Raw genomic sequence first — 20,700 nt, 5'->3', positions numbered from 1 at the left:
AGTCAGAAAAAGTGACTGCCTGCAACTTCCAGTAAATGATGGACATTTCATCATAGTAGGTACTGGTTAAGTAATTGATCGTTGGATCTACAGAGAGACAATACAGACCCTGACCAATTGAAATCAGGAAGGCTCAAGAAGAAATAAGGGAATTTACTGCAGTAAATTCCCAACAGAAGCAATGTTTGTTTGCATTCAACAAGCAAAGAATTGCCCAATTTGAATTTAGTCAGGTTTCTGTTAATTATTTCCAATTTGCTCTTTGAGATAAGGATTCCTATAAATATAGTACCATTTTTCTTGTGAGAATCCATCCGAAAGGACTCCATTTTTCCGGGGCTTTGCAATACAGCAGTGGTAAGTTTCATTCCATATGGAAACTTCATATTTGTACCACTTTACCTTGTTGTGTATTCAATTTTTGTCTTCGAACAAGTGATTTTTATGATGTAAAAACTTAAGCAGAAACGAAAACTTCTATATTTACAACTTATGTCCCAGCCTGGTGCTGTGATGGCAGAGAGCATTTCATTTTTCTGAGTAGAAATCATCACTTTGGGAACTTTTCTGAATTGTGTGTGACCATGAAGATCCATATACCTGTTCCAAAGCAGATATAAGAGGAATTTACATTATGTCTGGAGTCTTTAAAAGATTGCCCAGTTTTCTGACATATATTCTCCTTCTATTACAGCCTAAAGAAGTGAACTATGAAGTTCTACAACTGCATGTTGTTGTTGTCCCTGGTACTGTGTGTCAGTGCCCAGAACTGGTTCAGTGATGCTGGATCATTCATAAGGGATGCTTATCGAGGTATGCTTTTTACTCACTGCTTGGTCTTCATCCAAACTGTCCTCAGCACAGTGTAGATATTAAAAAAATTAATAAATGAATAAAAACCCCCGCAAAGCCAAGCTGAAGACAGGCGCTCTAGACCAATTTTTGATAAATAAGAAATTTACTCAGTTCTTCACAAAAAGATACGTTAGAATTTTTTCATGATCCCTTAAAGTGATACAGTTTTAGGTCCCTCATTGGGAGTCCAAGCACAAGGCTGCTGAACCAGAGCCAATCAGATGGCAGGTATGGGCCATAGATAGTACAAATTATGGATCATAATTAAACAGATATTTTCACCAGACAAGATTCACTTAACATTTAGCAAGATGTTTAACTGCAACCTGTGCACCCAGCTGACCATGTTCTGACTTTAACTTCTGCACTTCCCTGATGTGGATCTCAGTGGGTCTAGTAAAATCTGGAGGCATATTAATACACTGAGAAATAATGGGTACCTTTTATTTGTTTGTTCTTGGTTTTGTGAGAGGTATATGCCAATTCTCAGTAAAGGAAATCTAACATACTGTAAATGCTGGTTGAATATTTTCAGAAGCTTTCCTTCCCCTTCCCGGAAACGTTTCTGGGGTCAGATAACTTGGGTCCTGATTCAGCACTACAGGAATGAGCATCTTCTGCAAGGTGCTGAACTTCCCTTATTCCCAGGCTGGTTAGTTGAGGGCATACAACACCTTGCAGAACTGCATTCTTAAGCACAAGCTTAAATTCATCCTTGTTTAAGAAAGCTTAAGCATGTGCTTAAGTACCCTTCCGGAATAGAGATGCTTTACTCAATCAGGGAGGTACGTGAGATATAATAGGCTTTGTCTGGATGGAGATGTGGATCAAATTAAAATGGACCACGAGGTCTTCTACTGTTATGATTTATTTAGTCTCAAGAAACAACTCAGCATAGTCTTTGATTCTAGTTATTGTCTCCTATTTGCCCAAATATCCTCATGCTTCTATTTTAGGTTGATACTCCGTGATCTCACCTTTTTGCTGTAAGAAGTGTTGGGGTTTTTTTTAAATTATAATGGTAGATAGAGGTTCACATTTATGAAATCAGATTTTTTGTTCTCACGTTGTACACTCACATCTTAAATATTCTCACCAAGTTGTCCGCAATTGTCTCTAGTGTAAATCGTTTGAGAAATTGTTAGTTAAATTGCTGATAAACCCTGGAATAGACACGCTTAAGAATGCCTTAAATGGATTTAGATTAAATGGACTTGTATGGCAGTGATTTAACTGAACTGGCTTCTAAACAGATTTAGTTACATTGATGCACAAACCGTATGTAGACAAAGCCCTAAAGGAGATTTGGGAGGCTGATGTTTCTAAATCATAGCTCTACTCCATTGTCCTGGTGAGTCTTAAAAGAGCACTGAGAGAAATTTGAGGGTTTCTTTGTCCCTAAAGAATTCCCCAAAGATATTACAACAGAGTTTTGTGGAGATTCCATGTTTTTATGAGATCCTTCTCAAGGGAACTCCCTTTCATTTCCTCTTCCAAAGATGTCACCTGGTGGAAGCTTCAGTTAATAAAATAGCATAAATAGCTGCAAATCCATGTATCTCTAATGGGAGTCCTGGGTACCAAAGAAAGTTGGGCAATTTTTTTTTTGGCAAATATTAAATTCACCAAAAATGCATTTCAGCGGGACACTGCAACTTTTGGCAAATTTTGGTCAAAAATAATTTCAAAACTGATAATTTTCACAGTGAGCTATGCTGACATTTTGCTGCAGAAATGTCTATTCAAATCAACCTGAACACTTTTTTTTTCATTTTGATGAGAAAAACCCTAACAAATCAGTTTTGGTTTGAAACTAAACAGTCTTTCTTTTTTGGATTTCTCAGATCTTCCACCAAACCAAAAAAATCAGAATTTACTCAGTGATATATAGGAGCCTTTCTGCCTTCTGTAGAAGCACTATACTTGGAAGCCACAGTGCTGAAGTGTCGGAAATGGGGCTTGACGACTTCAGAGGAATGTGGGTGGAATAACCTCAAAGTGTTTTTAAATTTGCAGAGTCTCTATAATCCTCTCTCTCTTCTCCAGGCGCTGAGGATATGTGGCGTGCATACAGCGACATGAGGGAGGCGAATTATAAAAATTCAGATAAATATTTCCATGCTCGTGGGAATTATGATGCTGCCCAAAGAGGGCCTGGCGGTAAATGGGCAGCGGAAGTTATTAGGTAATGGATTCCACTTGGATTACGAGTTAAATGTCAGTAAAGAGCTATGCAATCAAATAACTATGAAGTACATTGTAATTCATAACTCCTTATTGTCCTGTTCGAAGCAAGAACATTTTTATTTAACCTCCGAACTATCTAAGTGTGAAGACCGTGCCCATTCTTGAGTTGTAAAGGTGATTTCTGAGCTGACCTATTTAAATATATTCTGATATCAGATCTCATTACTATGTGCCAGGAGGCTGATGTGTTCACCACAGGGCTTTTAAAACTTAAATAATTGCAGGACCTCACTTTAATCTAGAACTGGAACATATTGCCCTTGGTATTTCATCCAAGAAAACTATGATCAATGGTTCACTTACGGACCTCGAACGAGGATTGTTTTAAAATATTGCTGTTCAATGTGATGACTATGATACAAAGGAGTCTTATGAGGAGTAGGCAGAACTTAGTGGAGGCAAGTAATGGGAAAGCTTTTTAATTCACAACTGCTGGACTGATACACTTCTGGGATGACCGATGCTATTCACAGACAGGCTAAGATTTGTGTGTGTGTGTGTGTGACAAGGTAGGCGAGCTAATGTATTTTATTAGAATAACTTCTGTTGGTGAGGTATTTGTGCGTGTCCTCAGTTTTATGGAAAAGTAGGGATTAAACTGGGGAAAAAGTGAAAAGTAAATAATTTAGTTATTGAGATTTAATAATAAACTGTCTAAAATAATCTTTGTTTCCTCTTTGCAGTGATGCCAGGGAAGGTTGGCAGGGTGGCATTAGTGGCAGAGGAGCCGAAGACACACGTCAAGACCAGGAGGCAAATGCATGGGGCAGAAGTGGAGGAGACCCAAACCGCTACAGACCAGAGGGCCTTCCCTCGAAATACTAATGCAGCCTGTAATACTTTACAATGGTTCCATTTTTCTACCAGCTGTGCAAAACCACAATAAATAAAATCTTAAATTTCTGAAGCTCTCAGTGAATGAACAAACATCCTCAGCTACATTAGAAAGGATAAAAAGCAATATACATACAAACCTTCATGATTTGGGGCCAAAGGTAACCCTTAACTGCCCGGGATTTGGAAGATTCTTCCAGATTATTTAACGATTGTTCTTTACTTGATTTGTTGCGTATTCCTGTGAAGCAGCGGGCACTGGCCACTGTCACAGACAGGCTACTGGACTATTGTGATCCATTATGAAAATTCTCCTTTTTAGTGTTGTCCCCATTTTACAGACAGGGATCTGAGAGATGTTAATTGACTTGCCTAACGTCACAGGGGAGTCTATAGCAGAGCTAGGAATGGAGTCCAGTCCTCTAACTATAAGACCATCCTACCTGGCTAATTAGTTGGGGGCATAAAAACCACCCTACAAAGGTTTAGGTATCATGGAAAAAAAAACAGAAATTTGTGGGGCAAGTCAGGAGGAAAGTTAACATTTTAAATGAAAAGATGAAAACACATTTTCTATGGGGCTGGGAGTCTGGGTCCACTTTAATAAGCAGTGATGGTGCTTAAGTTTTAAAAGTATATATTTATTGTCATCAGGTGGGTAGAACCTCTGTTCCGTCTGAGGTCAGGCTAGAAAGGCTGGATCAGAGTCATCACTGGATGAAATTTCCCATTGTTGCTGAAGACCAGGAGTGAGTGGAAACAGCATCAGAGAGGGGTGGCAAAACTAAGTTCAAAACTAGTTAATGTACATTGATAAAAACCTGAAGAGATTATAGGGGTTAAAAGACTCAATGCTCACAACTTGAAGTAGAAAAGAAAGAAAAGGAAAGTAGTAGCACAAAACCAAATCAAAATGAAACCAGTGTTTTCCGGCTGTGTGCTTCCCAGTCTTTGGATAGTTACCAGGCAGCTGACAGCAGTCTCATGAGAGGTTTCTGGTCGTGCATTTAACCCTAACATCTTCACTTGAAAACAGAGGAATCTTGGCTTTCAGAGTGGTAGCTGTGTTAGTCTGTGTCAGCAAAACCAACGAGGAGTACTTGTGGCACCTTCGAGACTAACGCATTTATTTGGGCATAAGCTTTCGTGGGCTAAAACCCACTTCATCAGATGCATGGAGTGGAAGATACAGGAGGCAGGTATATTCACAGTACGTGCAAAGATGAGAGTTGCCTTACCAAGTGTGGGGATCAGTGCTAATGAGACAATTCAATTGAAATGGAAGTGGGCTATTCTCAACAGTACAATACCAAGGGAGGAAAAATCACTTTTGTAGTGGTAATGAGGCCAAAGTAATCAGGGTGGCCCATTTCAAACAGTTGACAAGAAAGTGTGAGTAACAGTAGGGTGAAATTAGTATGGGGAAATTAGCTTTTGTAGTGACCCATCCCATCTTCATGTCAGCCTAACAGTCCTGAGGAAGAGCTCTGTGCAGATCGGAAGCTTGTCTCTCTCCCCAACAGAAGTTGTTCCAAAAATAGACATTATTACCTCACCCACCTTGTGTCTCTAATATTCAGGGAGCAACGCAGCTACAACAACACTGTAATTACCCCTAGTCCCACTCTTGAACAAAAGATCAGAGAAATTTGCAGCATGCAGTGGGGGGTTCTTAGCATGACTCTGCTCAAATAATTTTTTAGGCCTTTCCTCAATTTTTAGGGTAAAAGTGCGTAGTCAATAGGCCTCACATCTTACAATTTGTTGGAGGCAGGGGGCGCTGTGGGGTGGGTGAGGTGCTGTCTGTCTGTGGGAGGCCGGGCTGCAGGGGGCGCTGTGGGGTGGCTGAGGTGCTGTCTGTCTGTCTCTCTCTGGCCAGCCCCTGGGCAGGGTTGTTGGTGCTGGCCCCAGCAGTCGCGTGGCAGAGAGCGCTGAGCCCCCAGGGAGGGGAGGAGGGAGCAGGCCGCAACTTGCTCCGGGTGCCCCCCCGCATCGTGCCCCTGCCTTGTCGGGCGTTGGGCAGAGTCCACCTGCCCCGGCCCAGCACTCCCAGACTTGCGGCTGTCTGGGCGGGCCTGGGGAGCAGGGCAGGGGAGGGGATAAAGCCCCTGCAGGCGCTGGGAGAAGGTGACATCAACTCCCTGCGCTTCCAGCACCGCCTGCGAGCCCCAGCCCCACCTAAGCTTGGGACAGCAAATTTTTTGCTTGGGGCAGCAAAAAACCTAGAGCCGGCCCTGGGAGCGAGTGCCCCGTGGGGTGTGCGCGCTGTGGGGTCTGGGTACATGGCGGGGCAGGGGAGCCAGTTCCAATAATCCGCCGCCTCCGATACGACTGGCAGCTCTTTTTTCTCCATCCAAGGGGTCTTCTGCGAGATGTTTCTGAGCTGCCAGTCTTCTACCAGGACCTCCTCCAGACCTGGAAGCTGTTCTTGGCAACCAGGTCCGTTGTGGCCACTGAGGGGGCTAGTTGTAAGGGCTTATGGACATTTAGCACTAAAAACAGCTTTCCTCATAGCCATTGTTGAGGTTCTGGATTAAACTAAGAGCCAAAGAGTTCCTTTGTGTGACTTTCTAGGATATTGCAATTCTGCAATCTGATACAGAAACTTGTTCACTATATCCTAGAAATGTCACTAGATGATGCTAGTGAATTAGCTGATTCTCCAAGGTACTGGGCAACAAAAATTCAGAGTGAAAGCTGGAGCCAAAACAAAATCTGATTGAAATGTCAAGATATTTGAACCACTCAAGACAAGACTGATTTTATACTGCTGATTTGTTGGAAGACCAGAATTAAACTGCAAAGAGCGTCACTGATTTATAAACTCAACTATATTTATGCTGTACAATATACTATATGAAGTTATACACTGTGCCAAGTGACCTTCCTATATCAGTGCTTAAAAAACTCAACACATCATTCAACTCTGGATAAATGCTTCTCTATACTTAATCGGCAATCAATATTTAATACAGATCATGTATTATACGGGTGCACTCACAAGTTAAGATTCACTAACCATGTTCTCCATCCAACAGGTTCATATCATCCAAATGAACAATATTAGTGAAGGCTTCTATTCTTCTACCCAGTTCCAAGCACAGAGAGAGATATCCAGGCCAGAAGCTTAATCAGCAGAGACTGCGGGTATTGTTCTTCTTCTTTTCCCCACGCTGGCCAGCGATGAGGCTAACTGAGTGAACGGCAGGTTTGAGCTGTGAACCTCTGAGGCAAGAAAAACTGCCAATAAGCACAGGACCCACCAAGGCAGAGGAGGAACTTTGTCACTATATATATATATATATATATATAAAAACACAGTCTCTTGTCTGGTGAAAAAAATTTCCCTGGAACCTACCCCCCAACACACATTTACATTAATTCTTATAGGGAAATTGGATTTGCTTAACATGGTTTCACTTAAAGTAGCATTTTTCAGGAACATAACTACAACATTATGCAAGGAGTTACTGTACATTGGTGTGTCCACAGGCGTTATCATCCTTATTCCTTCAATCCGATCAATGAGAAATTCTACAAACTCCTACTCAGCATATCTCCAAATTCTTGAATTATCAACAGTGTACCAAAAAAAAATTATATTTTAATTATTTTTCTTCTCTCAGCACACTTGACCCCTTCCCTAATCCATGAGAATTTAGCCAATGACCTCACATCAGGCATATAAAAAGAAACACAAGGGAAGGGATTACCATTCAGACTCGATCAGCGCGTACAAGAGAGGAATGTATTAGAAATTTTCTCCTCCTCCTCCTATTTCACCTCATTAAGCCACAAGAAGTGAGAGAGACATCTCCCAAGTTGTTTATTTTGAAGATTGAGAGAAGCAGATAATATCTCTTTTCTTTAATTGAGAATTTGCTAATACTTCAGTGTTTGTAATCTTTGGGTATCAATCTGTCCCACAAAATAAACAAGTCATGTTATATCCCTACCTTGGGATTTTGTCAATCAAACCGATAAACCTAGTCTATTGATCAGATTTAATTACATTTAATAGCAATAATAGTTATCATGGCTATAGAGAAATGTGTCATTTTAAAGGCAGCATCACATCATCTCTATACTTAAAAATGCTGAAGATTAAACAACCATTATAAATTTGAAAGCCACCAGAATTAGCATCAATAATGGCTGATGTATTGAGCTCTAATTACCAAAGGCTTTAGTTCAAATCATATGTAAAATACAAGGAATTGCAGCCATTTATCTCAGGTGATCCTCAACCAGTGGCCACCAGATTGTACGCCAAGCAACTCCCATACCCCGGCTCCCTTACTTCAAAGATCAACCTGGGAACTAGCTTCTTCTTTGATTCCCATCGGCCAGCGATGAAGGGGCCGAAAGAAGTCTTTTCATCACTTTCTGTCTTGTACCAGTTCCACGGTTTTGTTCATCTTTAAACCTTTTTGTTCTATATCATTCTTCACTGTGCCTATCCTACACGCATCCTCAGTCTTCCTCATTTCTAGTTCCTTGAACTCTGGTATATACCACCAAAAATGATGCCCTTTCCGGGTACATTCCTGACACGTGTCCAAACTGTAATTATCTTTCTTCACTCTTCCATAAAAGCACTATTTCTTGCTTTACCTGTTTTCTTATTTCATTGTTCATTTTCCACAGTCTTGAAACTCTCAATACTCCCCTCAGCCAGTTCATTTCTGCAGTTAGTATCTTACATTCCTTGGCTTTCCTCACACTCCAACATTCCAACCTGTACAACGGTACAGGCATGATAACTGTCTCCTACACACTGATTTTAGCCTTCCACATCTTGCAGAGTTTTCTCAATGCAGTCTTCTTTTATATCATCTTCGCAATTCCCATGTTTTTCCAACTGTTCTAGTTCTTTGTCTCTAAGTTTGATCTCGACCTCTTCCCTCTTCTCTTCCAGTTGTCACAGTTTTTGCCTTCCTCGTGTTGATCTTCAGTCCAAATTTTATGCATTCCTAATCTACCTTGGCAGTTATTCTCAGTAAATCTTCCTTGGGACAATGCTATGAAATCAATATCCTCTGTGAATCTAAAGGTGATTCACTATCCTCCCACATGAAATAAAAGGAGTCATATTATCTCTCAGTGCTAAACAATACTGCTTCCAGTATCAAGTTGAACAAATCTAGCTAAAGGGTGCATCCTTGTCTCACTCCTATGGTTATCCTGAACCTTTCCATCAGCTTCTTGTCTACTCTCACCGCACTCATTGACTTGCTATAGATGTTTTCTACCAGCTTGATCAATTTCTTGGCGATGCCATATGTTCTCAAGACTTGTCATAATCTTTTCTGCCAAATGCTATCAAAAGACTGTTTGAAGGCTCTCAAGTTGTTAGAACACAACCAAATTTGTTCTAGCTCCTTCTCTGATATCTGTCTCATCACAAACAGCTGACTTTTTATACTTCATCCTGGTCTAAATCTGGCCTGTCCCTCTGCAAGCGATGCTTCTATGTACCTCTTCATTCTCCTCTGAAATATCCTGGTGAGTGCTTTTCCCCCCACACACTCAGTGAGCTGATTTCTCCATAGTTCTTAAACTCATTCAATCTCCTATTTTATAGATCACTACTATTATCGCCTTCCTCCATTCGCTCTGCCCTTGCTCGTAAAGTTGGTTACATAGTTTGTGCATTGCCTTTCATGTGTATTCCTCACCTGCGCCTAACTGCTCTGCTCGTCACTTCCCAGCACCTTTCCTTTTTCAGACTTTCTAGTGAAATCTTTACTTCTAAGAACTCCTGCTTCTGTTCTCCCTCATTTGTACAGGAAAACTTGTCCTGTGTTTTGAATTCCATACAGCTCTGCAAAATACGCTTTCCCTCATTTGTGATTTGCTTTTCATCCTCAACTATTTGCCCTGCTTCTCTTTCACAGTTGACATCTTCAACTCATATGTTCCATTCAGTTTTCTTATCTTGCAGTACAACTTGTGTCACACTTCTTTTTGTGTATTTCTCTGCTTCTTTACGCTGTTCATTTATCCAGTTGTTTTGGAATCCCTTGCTTTCTGTCTCACCTCTCTGGTCAACCTATTATTCTCCCCTCTTAGACTTGCGTCTTTCCTTTTTATTCTCCTTTACCTTACCACTCTTGTCACTCAACCACAGCATTTCATCCGTTATTCAGCTTTACAGTTGTATTCAACACTTCATTACAGGATGCTCACCAACATACCTCGTCCATTGACATGTCCCACACTTTATAAATGTCATTCTCCATTTCTTCATCTAGCTCTGTCTGCACTTCCTCAGGTTCAAGTTGGAGTCACTCTTTTCAGGGCTAATGACCTATCAAGTGAAGTAAAAGAAAATGGGGCAATAGTAAGGGAGTCACAGTCAAGAACTACAACTATTGCTTTAGTTATCCAAAGCCAGACGTCACTAACAATCTACTCTTTTCAGACCTTCCAAAACTGTACTGCTCATTTTTAAGCATTTTCTAAATGAATCGTCTTAGGCAGAAAAGACTTTCCTTGAAAGAGATGCAGGTCTTTAACCTCATCTTGGCTCAATTTACCCATCTTAAAAAGCAGAGACAACAGTACTTACCTACCTGACAGATTGCTGGGAAGTTTAATCAACATTTGTTAGAGGGTGTAAGGTCCTCTATTGAAAAGTTCACGTATTACTTCCTTTGCAGAGATACTACATACAGATGAATTAAGATATATTTCTCATAACAAATCTTCAGACTACTTACTAAAACATTATATGAGTGACAAAGTGAAACTCTCATGGATCAGAATTAATTGTGTGCACTGGGCTAGCCATATTAAAGTTATGAAATCATACAATGATATTAGAGATCGCTAGTGAACTTCAAATAACTAAAGCGATGAGAACAAGTTACAGTCATACAGTTTAAGGCGGGAAGGGACAGCCAGATCATCTAATCTGACCTCCTACATATCATAGGCCACCATCACCACCCAGCACCTGAACACTAAACCCAACAACAAAAATTTGACAAAAATTTTACAGTCCATAAGTGACTAGACTATCATGTGTCACAAACAGAGAACAGGAAAGACTGAGGTGTACCAGTACCTGAGGCTCCTGAAATGGGATGGAAATAATCAATTATGTGAGATTATACTTAGATAAACCTGGCAAGTGACCCAAATCCACATGCTGCTGAGGAAGACAAAAATCCCCCAAGGCCACTGACAATATAACCTGTAGGGAAATTCCGCCTGATCCCACATATAGCAATCGATTAGACCCTGAGCATGTGAGCAAGAACCAGCAAGCCAAGCACCTGAGAGAGAGAATGTTTGGTGCCACCCCATAGTCCTGGCCCTCCCCGTACAGTATGCTATCTCCAGTCCTGGTTATCCCTGAGGCTTCAGAGGAAGGTAATAAAAAAAAAAGGAAAACACTCCCAGAATACATGAGGGGGCAGCGGCGGGCAGGAAATCCCTTTCTGATTCCTGCCAGTGGCTGACTAAAACCCTGAAGCATGAGCTTTTAGGAACATAAGACATAAACCAGAAGTGAACCCAAAGGCTCTTAAGCCTTAACTCCCTACATCACAATCAACGCTGTCATACAATTACATGCATAAATTTCTCCAGTGCTTTCTTAAAACTCATTGAGTTGGTTGCCCCCACAACTCCTACTGGGATGCTGTTCCCATTCCTCTGATCCATTTATTATTGCACCAAAGTTGTCCTTTAGCTAAAACAGCTCTTCATCCTCCCTTGTATTGACCCCACTAAGGGATTCATAGTGAGCAATCATATTGCAGGTCACTCACTGAGGAGGTCACTTTCTCTCCATGTTACAACACCCATTATTTAACCTGCAGGCGAACTGTTAACACAGAAAGAGCTCAGTACCTAAGAGTGTCTGCAGCACATCTTCTGAGACCAGTAAATGATACCTATCATAGACTCATAGAATATTAGGGTTGGAAGAGACCTCAGGAGGTCATCTAGTCCCTTGCTCGAAGCAGGACCAACCCCAGCTAAATCATCCCAGCCAGGGCTTTGTCAAGCTGGGCCTTAAAAACCTCTAAGGATGGAGATTCCACCACCTCCCTAGGTAACCCATTCCAGTGCTTCACCACCCGCCTAGTGAAATAGTGTTTCCTAATACCAAACCTAGACCTCCCCCACTGCAACTTGAGACCATTGCTCCTTGTTCCGTCATCTGACACCACTGAGAACAGCCGAGCTCCATCCTCTTTGGAACCCCACTTCCGGTAGTTGAAGGCTGCTATCAAATCCCTCCTCACTCTTCTCTTCTGAAGACTAAAGAAGCCCAGTTCCCTCAGCCTCTCCTCGTAAGTCATGTGCTTCAGCCCACTGATCATATTCATTGCCCTTTGCTGGACTCTCTCCAATTTGTCCACATCCTTTCTGGAGTGGGGGGCTGAAAACTGGACTCAGTACTCCAGGTGTGGCCTCACCACTGCCGAATAGAGGGGAATAATCACTTCCCTCAATCTGCTGACAATGTTCCTACTAATGCAGCCCAATATGCCTTTAGCCTTCTTGGCAACAAAGGCACACTGCTGACTCATATCCAGCTTCTCATCCACTGTAATCCCCAGGTCCTTTTCTGCAGAACTGCTGCTTAGCCAGTCGGTCCCCAGCTTGTAGCGGTGCATGGGATTCTTCCATCCTAAGTGAAGAACTCTGCACTTCTCCTTGTTGAACCTCATGAGATTTCTTTTGGCCCAATCCTCCAATTTGTCTAGGTCACTCTCGACCCTATCCCTATCCTCCAGCATATCTACCTCTCCCCTGAGCTTAGTGTCATCTGCGAATTTGCTGAGGGTGCAATCCATCACATCATCCAGATCATTAATAAAGATGTTGAACAAAACCAGCCCTGGGGCACTCCGCTGGATACCGGCTGCCAACTAGACATCGAGCCATTGATCACTACCCATTGAGCCTGACAATCTAGTCAGCTTTCTATCTACCTTCTAGTCCATTTATCCAATCCATACTTCTTTAACTTGCTGGGAAGAATACTGTGGGAGACCGTTATCAAAAGCTTTGCTAAAGTCAAGATATATCACGTCCACTGCTTTCCCAATATCCACAGAGCCAGTTATCTCATCATAGAAGGCAATCAGGTTGGTCAGGCATGACTTGCCCTTAGTGAATCAATGTTGACTGTTCCTGATCACCTTCCTCTCCTCCAAGTGCTTCAAAATGGTTTCCTTGAGGACCTGCTCCATGATTTTTCCAGGGACTGAGGTGAGGCTGTAGTTCCTCAGGTTCTCCTTCTTCCCTTTTTTAAAGATGGGTACCATATTTGCCTTTTTCCAATCATCCGGGACCTCCCCCGATCGCCATGAGTTTTCAAAAAAACAGCCAATGGCTCTGCAATCACATCAGCCAATTCCCTCCGCATCCTCGGATGCATTAGATCTGGACCTATCATGCACGTCAATCAGTTTTGTAAGGTCACTGAACAGCCAATTCTTTCTGTAGACTGTGTTCGCAATGGAATCCCCTGCAGCCTCCTTGTCCTCAGCATCACTAGAAGGGGGCGAAGGATTCCGGTCCATTTTTCAGAAATCCAGCAGGATCTCTGGACCAGAAGCTTTCCAGCAATCCTGATTCTCTAGAAACAGAGATGACCATGCAGTGACTCCAGGCAAGAGCCAGCAGCATCCCTGTCCCCACCAAACCATGGGAGGGTCCCCCACAGCCACAACCTGTGTCCCCTTCCCCACCACAGCATGAACTCCTCATCCCACATAGCACTGATTCCTCCTTCCATCCCATCTACTCTCTCTAAACCCAGGTCCCTACCCCACCTGGACACCCCCTGCACAGGGCACCGGCTCCCCTGTCCTCCGCCCAAGTACCTAGACTCCACAGCACACACGACCACCGGGGAACAGGCTTCCCCGTCCCATGTACCCAGACCACACACACCACAAGGAGCACCAGCTCATCCACCCCAGGTACACAGGCCCCACAGTACACACACCCCAAGAAGTACCGATTCCCCCAACCTACCCAGGCAGCCACTGGTCTGGGAGTGCCGGGCCGGGGCAAGTGACTCCGCCCATCGCCTGGCGAGGCAGAGGCATGGTGTGGGGGGGGGGGCACCTGGAGTGAGCGCAGTCCGCTCCCTCCACTCCTGCTTGGGGGCTCAGCACCTCACGCCGCTGTGGGGATGGGAGCAGCTTCTGAATCAGCCCCAGCTGGACTCGCTGCTCAGCTGCACAAGCCCACCCGCATCTAAAGGCCCTTCCCCCCAGCCTTGTGGGAGGGACCACTGGACGCGGGATCCAAATGAATTCTTGGAACAACTAAGGAATAACAGGGACAGGAGTGGAGGCCACAGGTTCAGAACTAGGGATCCAGAGAGCGACACCGAGCAGAGAACCCCAGACAGCACCCATTGCTCCTAAAAGCTGCCTAAGGAGCCAGCAGACGCTGCCCAGAGGAACTTTGCCCGGATGTGTGAGACCAGGGAGGAGTGGAAATAGGCCCCACAATCACAGAGTACTCCCTTGTCTAGCATCCTCATCCTGGTGCTGTAAATGGACACTTTGGTCAGTGCCAGGAGGAGGTTGATGACGAGGTCTCACGACTTCATGGGGCCACAGAAAGGGTGTGACTATATGACGAGAGATGGGGAAAAGTGCATCCAGAACCACAACAGGAGGTTCTGGAGGAGCCAGAATAGGGGCTGCAACCTGGCACATACGAGATAAGCATGCGCCAGGTTCTGCCTCATGCCACAAAAGGGTAGATGTCAGGAATGGGGGCGAACCATGCCAGGTACACCCCCGTGCGCCTGGCTCCATGAAGGAGCCACCAACCAGTATCCCCAGTGGGATGTTGGACAGAGGTGGAAAAGAGTCTGGCCCACCAGGGTTCCTCACCATCTACAGGTGGTAAATAGTCCTGCCACTTGGCATCGGGGTGGGACACGAGGGTGAGGAAATTAAATGTGTGGAGCACGAACGTGTATAGTTGTTCCCGTGGTGCGGTTCAGCAGCGAACCAGTTGCAGGGCACACAGCCAGGTCAGAGTATAAACGGGAGGGTGCCGAGGGGCTCACATGTCAGGGCCCGATGAAAAGGTCCGGAGGGTCAGGGGTGAGCAGGGAGCACTCTCCCGGAGGACCCACTCACAGAAAACCTGAGAGGTAGGCAAGAAGCATGCCCCCACCTCCTGGAGTACGTGCAGGATCTGAAGGATGGAAAGCCCCCTGCACTGTCTGGCACTCGGGGATCCACCCAGTGCCTGCTGTCATAGTCCAGGAAGTGTCTGATTCTGGTGGTTTCTGCCAGGACCAGCCTCCAGCGCACCGAGGGGGACTCTGCCACGGCACACGAAGGTGGGGGTTGTGTAGCAGGGGCACCCGGAGGAGGTCCGCGCCCTCGGTGGCCACAACGGACCCGGTCGCAGAGAACAGCTTGCAGGTCCGGAAGAGGTAGAGGTGCAGCTTGGAGACAACTCGCTGAAGACCCCTTGGATGGAGAAAAAAAGAGCTGCCAGTCGTCTCGGGGCCCTCGGAGGCGGCGGATTATTGAAACAGGCTCCCCCGCACCACCATGTACCCAGAGCCCACAGCGCGCACACCCCATGGGGCACCGGCTCCCCCGGCCGCCCATGCAGCCGCTGGTCTGGGAGGGACAGGCCGGGGCAGTCAACTCCGCCCAACGCCTGGCGAGGCAGGGGCGCAACGTGGGGGGCACCCGGAGCAAGTCGCGGCCCACTCCCTCCTCCCTCTCCCCGGGGGCTCGACCCCTCACGCCGCTGCGGGGACGGGAGCGGCTCCTGCATCGGCCCCAGCTGCTCAGCCCCGCGAGGGGCCGGATCCCACCCCACAAGGCTCACCCGGCCAGCGGGGCTCAGCGCTCTCCGGCGCGCGGCTCCTGGGGCGGGCACCAACAACCCTGCCCCGCGGCCAGCCAGAGAGAGAGAGACAGCGCCTCAGCCGCCCCACAGCGCCCCCTGCAGCCCGGCCTCCCACAGACAGACAGCGCCTCAGCCGCCCCACAGCGCCCCCTGCAGCCCGGCCTCCCACAGACAGACAGCGCCTCACCCACCCCACAGACCCCCCTGCAGCCCGGCCTCCCACAGACAGACAGCGCCGCAGCCGCCCCACAGCGCCCCCTGCAGCCCGGCCTCCCACAGACAGACAGCACCTCACCCATCCCACAGCGCCCCCTGCAGCCCGGCCTCCCACAGACAGACAGCGCCTCAGCCGCCCCACAGCGCCCCCTGCAGCCCGGCCTCCCACAGACAGACAGCGCCTCAGCCGCCCCACAGCGCCCCCTGCCTCCAACAAATTGTAAGATGTGAGGCCTATTGACTACGCACTTTTACCCTAAAAATTGAGGAAAGGCCTAAAAAATTATTTGAGCAGAGTCATGCTAAGAACCCCCCACTGCATGCTGCTAAATTCTTTGATCTTTTGTTCAAGAGTGGGACTAGGAGTAATTAGTGTTGTTGTAGCTGTGTTGCTCCCTGAATATTAGAGACACAAGGTGGGTGAGGTAATAATGTCTATTATTGGACCAACTTCTGTTGGGGAGAGAGACAAGCTTCCGATCTGCACAGAGCTCTTCCTCAGGACTGTTAGGCTGACATGAAGATGGGATGGGTCACTACAAAAACTAATTTCCCCATACTAATTTCACTCTACTGTTACTTACACCTTCCTGTCAACTGTTTGACATGGGCCACCCTGATTACTTTGGCCTCATTACCACTACAAAAGTGATTTTTCCTCCCTTGGTATTGTACTGTTGAGAATAGCCCACTTCCACTTCAATTGAATTGTCTCATTAGCACTGATCCCCACACTTGGTAAGGCAACTCTCATCTTTGCACGTACTGTGAATATACCTGCCTCCTGTATCTTCCACTCCATGCATCTGATGAAGTGGGTTTTAGCCCACGAAAGCTTATGCCCAAATAAATGCGTTAGTCTCGAAGGTGCCACAAGTACTCCTCGTTGGTTTTGCTGACACAGACTAACACAGCTACCACTCTGAAAGCCAAGATTCCTCTGTTTTCAAGTGAAGATGTTAGGGTTAAATGCACGACCAGAAACCTCTCATGAGACTGCTGTCAGCTGCCTGGTAACTATCCAAAGACTGGGAAGCACACAGCCGGAAAACACTGGTTTCATTTTGATTTGGTTTTGTGCTACTACTTTCCTTTTCTTTCTTTTCTACTTCAAGTTGTGAGCATTGAGTCTTTTAACCCCTATAATCTCTTCAGGTTTTTATCAATGTACATTAACTAGTTTTGAACTTAGTTTTGCCACCCCTCTCTGATGCTGTTTCTACTCACTCCTGGTCTTCAGCAACAATGGGAAATTTCATCCAGTGATGACTCTGATCCAGCCTTTCTAGCCTGACCTCAGACGGAACAGCGGTTCTACCCACCTGACAATAAATATATACTTTTAAAACTTAAGCACCATCACTGCTTATTAAAGTGGACCCAGACTCCCAGCCCCATAGAAAATGTGTTTTCATCTTTTCTTTAAAATGTTAACTTTCCTCCTGACTTGCCCCACAAATTTCTGTTTTTTTTTCCATGATACCTAAACCTTTGTAGGGTGGTTTTTATGCCCCCAACTAATTAGCCAGGTAGGATGGTCTTATAGTTAGAGGACTGGACTCCATTCCTAGCTCTGCTATAGACTCCCCTGTGATGTTAGGCAAGTCAATTAACATCTCTCAGATCCCTGTCTGTAAAATGGGGACAACACTAAAAAATAAAATTTTCATAATGGATCACAATAGTCCAGTAGCCTGTCTGTGACAGTGGCCAGTGCCCGCTGCTTCACAGGAATACGCAACAAATCAAGTAAAGAACAATCGTTAAATAATCTGGAAGAATCTTCCAAATCCCGGGCAGTTAAGGGTTACCTTTGGCCCCAAATCATGAAGGTTTGTATGTATATTGCTTTTTATCCTTTCTAATGTAGCTGAGGATGTTTGTTCATTCACTGAGAGCTTCAGAAATTTAAGGTTTTATTTATTGTGGTTTTGCACAGCTGGTAGAAAAATGGAACCATTGTAAAGTATTACAGGCTGCATTAGTATTTCGAGGGAAGGCCCTCTGGTCTGTAGCGGTTTGGGTCTCCTCCACTTCTGCCCCATGCATTTGCCTCCTGGTCTTGACGTGTGTCTTCGGCTCCTCTGCCGCTAACGTCACTCTGCCAACCTTCCCTAGCATCACTGGAAAGAAGAAACAAAGATTACTTTAGACAGTTTATTATTAAATCTCAATAACTAAATTATTTACTTTTCACTTTTTCCCCAGTTTAATCCCTACTTTTCCATAAAACTGAGGACACGCACAAATACCTCACCAACAGAAGTTATTCTAATAAAATACATTAGCTCGCCTACCTTGTCACACACACACACAGACACAAATCTTAGCCTGTCTGTGAATAGCATCGGTCATCCCAGAAGTGCATCAGTCCCGCAGTTGTGAATTAAAAAGCTTTCCCATTACTTGCCTCCACTAAGTTCTGCCTACTCCTCATAAGCCTCCTTTATATCATAGTCATCAGATTGAACAGCAATATTTTAAAACAATCCTCATTAGAGGACTGTAAATGAACCATTGATCATAGTTTTCTTGGATGAAATACCCAGAGCAATATGAACCAGTTCTAGATTAAAGTGAGGTCCTGCAATTATTTAAGTTTTAAAAGCCCTGTGGTGAACACATCAGCCTCCTGGCACATAGTAATGAGATCTGATATCAGAATATATCTAAATAGGTCAGCTCAGAAATCACCTTTACAACTCAAGAATGGGCACGGTCGTCACACTTAGATAGTTCGGAGGTTAAATAAAAATGTTCTTGCTTCGAACAGGACAATAAGGAGTTATGAATTACAATGTACTTCATAGTTATTTGATTGCATAGCTCTTTACTGACATTTAACTCGTAATCCAAGTGGAATCCATTACCTAATAACTTCTGCTGCCCATTTACCGCCAGGCCCTCTTTGGGCAGCATCATAATTCCCACGAGCATGGAAATATTTATCTGAATTTTTATAATTCGCCTCCCTCATGTCGCTGTATGCACGCCACATATCCTCAGCGCCTGGAGAAGAGAGAAAGGATTATAGAGACTCTACAAATTTAAAAACACTTTGAGGTTATTCCACCCACATTCCTCTGAAGTCGTCAAGCCCCATTTCCGACACTTCAGCACTGTGGCTTCCAAGTATAGTGCTTCTACAGAAGGCAGAAAGGCTCCTATATATCGCTGAGTAAACTGATTTTTTTGGTTCAGTGGAAGATCTGAGAAATCCAAAAAAGAAAGACTGTTGAGTTACAAACCAAAACTGATTTGTTAGGGTTTTTCTCATCAAAATGAAAAAAAATAGTTCAGGTTGATTTGAATAGACATTTCTGCAGCAAAATGTCAGCATAGCTCACTGTGAAAATTATCAGTTTTGAAATTATTTTTGACCAAAATTTGCCAAAAGTTGCAGTGTCCCCCTGAAATGCATTTTTTGGTGAATTTAATATTTGCCAAAAAAAATTGCCCAACTTCCTTTGGTACCCAGGACTCCCATTAGAGATACATGGATTTGCAGCTATTTATGCTATTTTATTAACTGAAGCTTCCACCAGCTGACATCTTTGGAAGAGGAAATGAAAGGGAGTTCCCTTGAGAAGGATCTCATAAAAACATGGAATCTCCACAAAACTCTGTTGTAATATCTTTGGGGAATTCTTTAGGGACAAAGAAACCCTCAAATTTCTCTCAGTGCTCTTTTAAGACTCACCAGGACAATGGAGTAGAGCTATGATTTAGAAACATGATTTAGGAATAAGGGAAGTTCAGCACCTTGCAGAAGATGCTCATTCCTGTAGTGCTGAATCAGGACCCAAGTTATCTGACCCCAGAAACATTTCCGGGAAGGGGAAGGAAAGCTTCTGAAAATATTCAACCAACATTTACAGTATGTTAGATTTCCTTTACTGAGAATTGGCATACACCTCTCACTGAACCAAGAACAAACAAATAAAAGGTACCCATTATTTCTCAATGTATTAATATGCCTCCAGATTTTACTAGACCCACTGAGATCCACATCAGGAAAGTGCAGAAGTTACAGTCAGAACATGGTCAGCTGGGTGCACAGGTTGCAGTTAAACATCTTGCTAAATGTTAAGTGAATCTTGTCTGGTGAAAATATCTGTTTAGTTATGATCCATAATTTTTACAATCTATGGCCCATACCTGCCAGCTGATTTGCTCTGGTTCAGCAGTCTTGTACTTGGACTCCCAATGAGGGACCTAAAACCACATTGTTTTAAGGGATCAAAAAAAAAATTCTAATGTATCTTTTTGTGAAGAACTGAGTAAATTTCTTATTTACCAGAATTTATCAAAGATTGTTCTAGAGCGCCTGCCTTTGGCTTGGCTTTGCTGGGTTTTTATTAATAGCTACACCATGCTGCCTGCACGTAACTTTTGAGAACAGTTTGGAGGAAGAACATGCAGTGAGTAAAAAGCATACCTCGATAAGCATCCCTTATGAATGATCCAGCATCAGTGAACCAGTTCTGGGCACTGACACATAGTACCAGGGACAACAACAACATGCAGTTGTAGAACTTCATGGTTCACTTCTTTAGGCTGTAATAAAAGGAGAATATATGTCAGAAAACTGGGCAATCTTTTAAAGACTCCAGACATAATGTAAATTCCTGTTATATCTGCTTTGGAACAGGTATATGGATCTTCAGGGTCACACACAATTCAGAAGAG

At 44.3% G+C, this 20,700-nt stretch overlaps 3 protein-coding genes across 3 annotated transcripts in view; 1 reads left to right on the top strand and 2 right to left on the bottom strand.

Moving 5' to 3' along the window:
* Positions 1-710: 710 nt before the first annotated feature.
* On the top strand, positions 711-3,927 carry LOC141989974 (serum amyloid A-5 protein-like). The gene is made up of 3 exons (XM_074956918.1): positions 711-813; positions 2,902-3,040; positions 3,786-3,927. The coding sequence occupies exons 1-3, from the start codon at positions 711-713 to the stop codon at positions 3,925-3,927; spliced, it is 384 nt and encodes a 127-aa protein (XP_074813019.1).
* A 14,060-nt stretch (positions 3,928-17,987) lies between these two features.
* LOC141988864 (serum amyloid A-5 protein-like) lies at positions 17,988-20,580 on the bottom strand. Its single transcript, XM_074954888.1, has 3 exons — positions 20,450-20,580; positions 18,882-19,020; positions 17,988-18,134 (listed from the first exon to the last, which is right to left on the bottom strand). The coding sequence occupies exons 1-3, from the start codon at positions 20,550-20,552 to the stop codon at positions 17,993-17,995; spliced, it is 384 nt and encodes a 127-aa protein (XP_074810989.1). The 5' UTR covers positions 20,553-20,580; the 3' UTR covers positions 17,988-17,992.
* Positions 19,003-20,700, bottom strand: part of HPS5 (HPS5 biogenesis of lysosomal organelles complex 2 subunit 2) — a 48,058-nt gene continuing 46,360 nt past the window's right edge. Inside the window, exons 22-23 of the transcript XR_012639849.1 lie at positions 20,450-20,568; positions 19,003-19,020 (exon numbers count right to left, since the gene is read on the bottom strand). The gene's annotated coding sequence lies outside the window, so the exon portion shown is untranslated. The remainder of the gene's footprint in view (positions 19,021-20,449; positions 20,569-20,700) is intronic.

Source organism: Natator depressus, chromosome 6 (assembly GCF_965152275.1).
Source record: "Natator depressus isolate rNatDep1 chromosome 6, rNatDep2.hap1, whole genome shotgun sequence".
NCBI lineage: Eukaryota > Metazoa > Chordata > Testudines > Cheloniidae > Natator > Natator depressus.
This window is presented reverse-complemented; position numbering and strand designations above follow the sequence as displayed.

Excerpts from the sequence above, each read along its gene's own strand:
- LOC141989974 (XM_074956918.1), top strand. The coding sequence starts at position 711 with ATGAAGTTCTACAACTGCATGTTGTTGTTGTCCCTGGTACTGTGTGTC. Across the intron at positions 814-2,901 it reads CATAAGGGATGCTTATCGAG|GCGCTGAGGATATGTGGCGT; the intron begins GTATGCTTTTTA and ends TCTCTTCTCCAG. Across the intron at positions 3,041-3,785 it reads TGGGCAGCGGAAGTTATTAG|TGATGCCAGGGAAGGTTGGC; the intron begins GTAATGGATTCC and ends TCCTCTTTGCAG.
- LOC141988864 (XM_074954888.1), bottom strand. The coding sequence starts at position 20,552 with ATGAAGTTCTACAACTGCATGTTGTTGTTGTCCCTGGTACTATGTGTC. Across the intron at positions 19,021-20,449 it reads CATAAGGGATGCTTATCGAG|GCGCTGAGGATATGTGGCGT; the intron begins GTATGCTTTTTA and ends TCTCTTCTCCAG. Across the intron at positions 18,135-18,881 it reads TGGGCAGCAGAAGTTATTAG|TGATGCTAGGGAAGGTTGGC; the intron begins GTAATGGATTCC and ends TCTTCTTTCCAG.